Source organism: Monodon monoceros, unplaced genomic scaffold (genome assembly GCF_005190385.1).
Source record: "Monodon monoceros isolate NGI ecotype Baffin Bay Population unplaced genomic scaffold, NGI_Narwhal_1 Super_Scaffold_18, whole genome shotgun sequence".
NCBI lineage: Eukaryota > Metazoa > Chordata > Mammalia > Artiodactyla > Monodontidae > Monodon > Monodon monoceros.
The window spans coordinates 65,233,794-65,241,937 of record NW_021703774.1 but is presented as its reverse complement, the minus strand read 5'-3'; the positions used below and the strand labels follow the sequence as shown (position 1 = coordinate 65,241,937).

General features: G+C 38.7%; 1 protein-coding gene across 1 annotated transcript; it reads left to right on the top strand.

Annotated features, from left to right (window-relative positions):
- Positions 1-1,189: 1,189 nt before the first annotated feature.
- DUSP12 (dual specificity phosphatase 12) lies at positions 1,190-7,313 on the top strand. Its single transcript, XM_029227150.1, has 6 exons — positions 1,190-1,671; positions 2,629-2,742; positions 2,833-2,951; positions 3,343-3,439; positions 3,757-3,943; positions 6,920-7,313. Exons 1-6 carry the CDS (start codon positions 1,289-1,291, stop codon positions 7,079-7,081), a joined length of 1,062 nt encoding a protein of 353 aa, XP_029082983.1. The 5' UTR covers positions 1,190-1,288; the 3' UTR covers positions 7,082-7,313.
- Positions 7,314-8,144: the final 831 nt, after the last annotated feature.

The window sequence follows — 8,144 nt, the reverse complement described above, 5'->3', positions numbered from 1 at the left end:
TGGAACTACGAGGTAGATCTTCCTTAGTGTTGCTACAGCTGGCTGGGCACTCACAGTTAGGTGTTTTTCCCCTCCTGCTGAATATAAACAATTTCACAGGACATCAACCCCAGACAAGGCAACACTGAGCTCATGATGAAGAAAGACAGAAACAAGACCACCATGAAATTCCCTGCTCATGTGGGAATCCTCACTCTGGGCCCATACTCTAACAGCAATAAAAACCCCAAGCCAGTTTTCTGTCTCTGCTTTCTCAATTCATTTTTGGACCTACTTGTGAGTCACCCTGCTATCTCCAGAAAGCCTCATTATGTGAGTAATAAATCTTTTTATGCCCTTAAAACAAAAACAAGACCACCGTAATCATGTCTGAACACAGATAAAACAGGAACATTGTCCAACTTCAAAATGCCAAACATGTTTTGGTCTTTATGCCAGGACCATGACTGACTGCTACTTCTTGACCAGTTACAGCTTTAGTGTCTCTCTAGCCTTTCCTCCCTTAGGTAAGATTTATTAAGATACCCAGTCATAGAATCACCCCCACTTCCTGACAGCATCCAGTCCAGAGCAAAGTCCTGCTTCTTTAGATGCTTAGTCCCTTAGACCCTTAGCCCAAACTCATCTAATACAAGCTCAAATCCTGTAATAGATCTTCCTAACACTCTCTTACCTAGATTTCCCAAAATTCTCCAGTTCATGGTTGAGTAATAAACCCAATTTACTTAACTACAGGTGGATTCTTGGTGGTCTTTGTCTGGAGGGCACTGACACACAAAACCATGGGATTAATATCTTCAAATATATAGAACAGTATACATCAACAAGAAAAAGATTCACATACCAATAAAAAACGGGAAAAAAAGAAAAAAAAAAAGGAAAAATAGTCCCAAGAGAAGAACTACAAACAAATGGCTTCATAAGCATTGAAAAAATGTTTTATTTCAAATGCATAAAATTATGCAGCTGATTCAGTTGGTGGGACCATCATTTCAGTTTGAGTCCATTTTCTGCTCCTGCAGAAAATCCAGAAAATCTCAACACTAAGAGCCTGAGAAACCCTGTATTAGCCTTAGTTTATCCTATCCCACCAAGTTGGAGGAGCCGGGTAGAGACAAGGGTCCAGAAGCGGTTTTGAACGGGGTTTAGCTCCGCCCCAGCCGCAGTAACGTCACCTTCCCCCAGTAAATCCACATTCCCGCGGTCAACGTGGTCCCAAGAGGAAGTGGCGGCGCAACTCAGGCCGGCTGGTCCTAGATGAAGGACGTTCTAGCCGACCCCCTACTCGATGGTAGGGCCCTCCTCAGTCCGGCCTCCGGGCGCCGCCATGTTGGAGCCTCAGTACGGGAGCCATGGATGCGAACGCACGGCCGGCAGCCGGACCCGGGCTAGCTCCGCTGAGCACATGCTGGAGGTGCGGCCGGGGCTGTTCCTGGGTGGAGCTGCGGCAGTCGCGGAGCCGGACCACCTGAGAGAGGCGGGCATCACGGCTGTGCTGACGGTCGACTCGGAGGAGACCGACTTCAACACGGGGGCTGGGGTCGAGGGTCTACGGAGTCTCTTCGTGCCAGCGCTGGACAAACCCGAGACCGACCTGCTTAGCCATCTGGACCGGTGCGTGGCCTTCATCGGCCAGGCCCGCGCCGAGGGCCGCGCGGTGCTGGTGCATTGGTGAGTGGCCGGGTCCGTGGGGAGAGCAACCCCGCCACGCTTCCAGCCTGCCCCCCTCACCCTTCTCCCAGGCCCCAGAAGAGGACGAAGGGGCTGTCGGCCACTAGAACCTTCTCCTCCTCCCTCTCGCACAGGCTTGTGTCTGAGAGAGGATCGGGCAGGAGGCGGGCCCCTGATGGCGTGCAGGCTTTCATTCATTAAGTTTGTGTTGGTTCATCCTGCAGCCGCTGAGTTTTGTTTCGGAGGTAGGAGGAATCTTCAGGTAATGACAGAGTCCCTGCACCTACAGAGTTTAAATCTGTTCACGAGAGGCCACACACATACCCAGATTATTGTAATGCAGACTAGGATGCGAGGTGTGTAGTAAGAGATTAACAAAGGTTAAGGTTATTCAAACTTCAGAGGAAATTATTTTCATTGCTTTTGTTTGAGGCGGGGTGGCTGATGTAGGGGAAATTTGGGGAGAGAAAAATTGGTTAGGACGTAAAGGATCCCTAAGCCATTCCTAGGGGAAAGATGGAGTAGGTGATAGCAATGGCAAAAAGAGTGTAATAACGATAGTTTACATTTATTGAGCCAGCACTTTTACTGCCAGCATTTGTTCTAAATATTACATAAAGGACATAAGGTAGTGATAAAAGGGAAAGAAGTCTGGGATCAGATCTCCAGGGCTCTTAAAGCCAGCAAAGGAGTTTAGATTTTTTCTGAAGGCATTATAAAATGTTTAAAAAAATTAGTGTAATTATTTTTGAATAGGTAATACCTTCATATGGTTCAGAATTCAAAATGAATAAGGAAATAAGGGAATAATTCTTTTGTACAACAGTAGTAATTCAGAGGCAAAGGGTTTATTTGAGTAGAAGAAGCAGACAAGAAGTGGACCTGAACTTTACCATTAGTGGGGGGCTGGGTTTTTTTAATTGTTGCTATTTGATATTTTAAAGGTTTCTTTTTCAGTCACGCAGGGGTCAGTCGAAGTGTGGCTGTAATGACTGCTTTTATGATGAAAACTGACCAACTTACCTTTGAAAAAGCCTATGAAAACCTTAAGACTATCAAACCAGAGGCTAAGTGAGTTCTTTGTCGTAGTAATAATTCTGCTTTTGTGATGTGATTTTATTTATTTAAAGAAAAATTAACTATGTTTGTTTGTCCTTGCAGGATGAATGAGGGGTTTGAGTGGCAACTGAAATTATACCAGGCAATGGGATGTGAAGTAGATACCTCTAGTGCAATTTATAAACAGTATCGTTTACAAAAGGTTACAGAGAAGTATCCAGGTGAGTAATAATTGGTAGTATGTGTTTGGTCCTTTCTAGATGCTGTTTACTCTGACACCAAATGTTTCAGGTGCATTATCCCTTTTTCCAGCGATCCCTTGAGATAGGTATTTATTTCCTTTTGAAACCATGGTTCAGCAAGAAATAGCTTGTTCAGGGTCACAAGGTTTGTAAGTGGCTGGCTTGAATTTGAACTCAGGCAGTCTGTGCCTGGAACCCAAGGGCTTGATCACTGTGCCCTCCTACCTCATCCTGATTTCTCAACAATGGAGAATATATATATTTTTTAATTTCTGAAGTTAGCACTGTTTGCCTCAATTTGACATTAGCTGAATTTTGTCTGAAAATGCAGAGTAGATTTTGACAAATGGATACATTTTGTGTCATGTAGAATTGCAGAACTTACCTCAAGAACTCTTTGCTGTTGACCCATCCGCCATTACACAAGGATTGAAAGATGGGGTTCTCTACAAATGTAGAAAGTGCAGGTAAAATATTTTGTATCCTCTGGAGATTTTATTTTGTCTCAGTAGCTGAAAAGTACTGAAAGTTTCCGTTTCTTAAAATCTAGTAGGAGGAATTTGTTTAATTGAATAATACAGAAATTTCATATTCAAATCTGGTTTCGAGAAGATTATGAATTCTTAAAAGTAAAAGTAATGCGGTTACTTGTAGAAGTAATTGAAAATTAAAGTAGCATAATCAATGTTATATTAATTTGCCCCCTAAGAAATAACTGCACATTTAATCTATTTTTTCATCCTTTTGCAAGTCATTAATGATTTTGTTTGTTTGGGGGTTGCAGGCGATCTTTATTTCGAAGTTCTAGCATTTTGGATCATAATGAAGGAAGTGGTCCGATAGCCTTTGCCCACAAGAGGATGACACCATCCTTCATGCTTACTACAGGGAGTCAGGCTCAATGTACATCTTATTTCATTGAACCTGTGCAGTGGATGGAATCCACTTTGTTGGGAATGATGGATGGACAGGTGAGAACACATTTTACTTTCTACGGTTTTATTATGTCATCTATATTTTGTTTCTTTCATTTTAAACCATATTTTAACTAGCATTTTACTCCATCTTAACTGCTTTCTTTCTAAAGTTTAATATCTTTCTAATATAGATAAGACTTTATCAAAGATAAATTAGTCAAATAAAAACCAGCTGATGTAAAATAGTGAACCACTTTTGGTGGAAAGCTGTTGGTCTAAATTAATTCCTTTTAAGGGTATTGTTTGTATTTTTTCAAATTAAGACTAACAAACTAATGAGAATATATTTAACAAAACTTGAACTTTGTAAGAAGTAGGGCAAATCAAGTATTTTAAAATTAGATTTTAAATTTCTTCTTAATCTTTCTTTTTTTCTCTTTTGGCTCTGTGTTTGTTTTCTTGATCTTTCAGTTTTGTATGTTTGTTGTGAGATTTTTTTTCATTTCCTGTTAATTCTAAAGAATGCAGCTCATATGAGCATCCTGTGACAGCCACAATTCTCCTTTAGGTTTACATGATATTAATCTAAAGATATTCTAAATCTAAGACATAATGATGTTTAAAGTTTGTATTGTGAGTATTTTATGAAACCTTTTCACTGTATTATTTCATTTGAAGAATACAATAACTTTATAAAATCGAGCACATATCTATTCACATTTTATATGTGAGGAAACTTAGTTTGCATTAGTTAGTGTCTTGCCTAGAAAGAGGTACCCTATATTCAAACCCATGGTTTCAGATAATGCTGCTTTATTGAGGTATAATTCACTTACCATATAATGTACCCATTGAAAGTGTACAGTTCAGTGGTTTTTAGTATATTCACAGAGGTTTTTGCAGCTATCACCATTTTTATCGCTACCAAATAAACCTTGTACAGCAGTCACTTCCCATTCTTGATGATATTATTTGTTGAAGTCCACTTCATCTGTTTTTTTCTTTTGTGGCTTGTGCTTTTGGCTTGCTGCTTTTGTTTATTGTTTTTTGGGGCGTGCCTTGCAGCTTGTGGGATCCTAGTTCCCCAACCAGGGATTGAACCTGGGCCCTCAGCAGTGGCAGTGTGGAGTCTTAACCACTGGACTGCCAGGAAATTCCCTTGCTGCTTTTCTTTAACCCGGAAAACACAAGATAAAGGCGTTTTTGTGAAATATTCTAGATCACATTTGTGCATACTTCTTTGTACACTTATTTGAATTTTCTTATAGAATATATACCTAAAAGTGGAAATCCTGGCTTGAGGAGTGTGTACATTTTAAATATTACTGACAGTCTGGGCTGACATTAACAATGCCCATACAAATTTGCCTTTCACTAATGTTGAATGCATATACTCATTTCCCCATACCCTTGACATAATGGATATTGTAAAATTGGTAAGGTTTTGTCAATCTGTCAGTCTGTGAGATGAAAAATGTTAATCCTAAAATGTTTTAATTTGAATCTCCATGACTACTACTGAGACCAACATCTTTATATACTTATGAGCCATTTATATTTTCTTTTACAGTAAATTTCCTTCATGTCCTTGGCCCATTTTTCTGTGGGTTTTGTCTTTTTCTAATGGATTTGTAGCAGTTCTTTATATAGTCTAGAGTTAATGTTTCGTGTCATATGTTGCAGATATTTTCTCCAGTCTGTTGCTTTTATCTCAGCTTTGTGATACATTTTTTTCTTCAGCTTTTTGAGATATAATTGACATACAGCAGTGTATAAGTTGAAGGTGTACAGCATAAATGACATACATATATTGTGAATGTTGGTTTTTTTAAATTGTGGTAAAATATTCTTAACATAAATTTACCATTTTAACTATTTTTAAGTGTATAATTCAGTAGCCTTGAGAACATTCACATTGTTGTGCAACCGTCAACACCATCTTCCCCAACTGCAATGCCATACCCGTTAAACACGAATTCCCCATACCGCCCCTGCCAGGCCCTGGCAACCACCATTCTACTTTCTGTCTTTATGAATTTGACTACTCCAGGTGCCTCATAAAGTGGAATTACACATATATTTGTCCTTTTGTGACTGGCTTATTGCACTTGGCATAATGTCCTCAAGGTTCATCCATGTTATAGCATGTATCAGAGTTTCCTTCCTTTTTAGTGCTGAATAATATTCCATTTTATGTATAGGCTACCACATTTTTTTTTTTTTTTTGTGGTACGCGGGCCTCTCACTGTTGTGGCCTCTCCCGTTGTGGAACACAGGCTCTGGACGCGCAGGCTCAGCGGCCATGGCTCACGGGCCTAGCTGCTCCACGGCATGTGGGATCTTCCCGGACCGGGGCACGAACCCGTGTCCCCTGCATCGGCAGGCAGACTCTCAACCACTGCGCCACCAGGGAAGCCCCACATTTTGTTTATCCGTTCATCTATCCCTGGACGTTTGGGTTGCTTCTTCCCTTTGAGTATTGTGAGTAATGCTGCTATGAACATGGGTATACAAATATCTGTTTGAGTCCCTGCTTTTATCTCTTTGGGGTATATATCTAGAAGTGGAATTACTGGATCATATAGTAACTCTGTGTTTAATTGTTTTGAGGAATGTGGTATATTTTGTCAAACTAAAATTTAAGATATTTATGTAATCAATTCTAGTTTCTGAGTTTTATGCCCGGACTTTCTATATAGCTTGTCGATGATTTAAAAGTCAACACATGTGCCACGGTCACAAAACAGTCACAAAACCTTCTGTTTCACATCTCAACCTTCACCTTTCTCCCTTAATGCTGGAATTAATCTATTCCTCCTTTAAACTCCCAGAGTACAACATACTTCTTACACAATTATTGTAGCCTACTATCTATTACAGTAAGTTGCCATTGCATCTCACTGATTAGACCATCAACTCCTTGAAGGTATGAGCCATGTCTTACCTGTTTTTATATCATATATTACCAAAGATAATTATTTGTTTTGTATAAAAGTGAATGAATGAAGTAACACATTTATTTTATTTCAGCTTCTTTGCCCCAAATGCAATGCCAAGTTGGGTTCTTTCAACTGGTATGGTGAACAGTGCTCATGTGGTAGATGGATAACACCTGCTTTTCAAATACATAAGAACAGAGTGGATGAAATGAAAATGCTGCCAGTTTGGGGATCACAAACAAGAAAAATATGAACTTGTGACATTTGATAACTTGCTGATGATATGTGCTACCCTTGCTTATTGTCATTCATGGCAGATTGTTTCGTTTTAGGCCATTAACATTTCATTTGAAATATGAGAAGATAAAAATCATTTGACTTAGAAACTATACTTTGTCAGCTTCTTACACTAAGTAGAATGGAAATCAAAACCTTTTAATCATGTAAATTATACTTTATTTGATATTAAAATCTTTTATAACCCAGATACTTTCTTTATTTCATATATATTTAAAAGTTGTGATTTTTGGAATGTTAGTTATGTAATCTTAAGGTCTAGATGGACAAAATTATGTATAAAAATTAGAAACTGTCATGTTTAAGTGACATTCTTTTATTTCTAGAAATGTAAAGCAGATTTGTTTGGACATATTTTGACATTTCTCTTTCTCTCTTTTAAGGGACATTAGTAAAGCTACACTAGTCTGGGTTTTTCTTGGAAATGTAGAAGAAAAGGACATCAGTAAAACACTGACTAAAGTGTGGTTTTCCTATGATACTTTTTGAAGTAATCTACTTAAAGAAATGTATTAATGTTAGGTATATTTCTAATGATGAAGAAAATTAAATGTGGAGTAACTACATATCAATCACTTTTTTTAGCCTGATGTGTTAGTGTATTGGAAAAGGTAATATGTCCAGATTAGTTTTTTGTTTTTTGTTTTTTTTTTTTTTGCGGTACGCAGGCCTCTCGGGGCATGAACCCGTGTCCCCTGCATCGGCAGGCAGACTCTAAACCACTGCGCCACCAGGGAAGCCCCCAGATTAGCTTTTTAATGTGATCTCTGGAGACTGGAATTTATTTTACTCATTGATAATAGTTAGAATTATACCTAATTAGATACTTGAACATTTACATTAAATCAGAATTAGCTAATAAAGAGAAATATAGTCCATGTTCTTAATATGTTTTTCATATTTACACATGTGAGTGTATATGTACATAAACACCAAAATGGGAGTTATTTTAAATGCAAAAAAATGTGAATCATGATCCTCTTTAAAAGTGTGGGAGTGTTATAGATGATTCTTGAGAA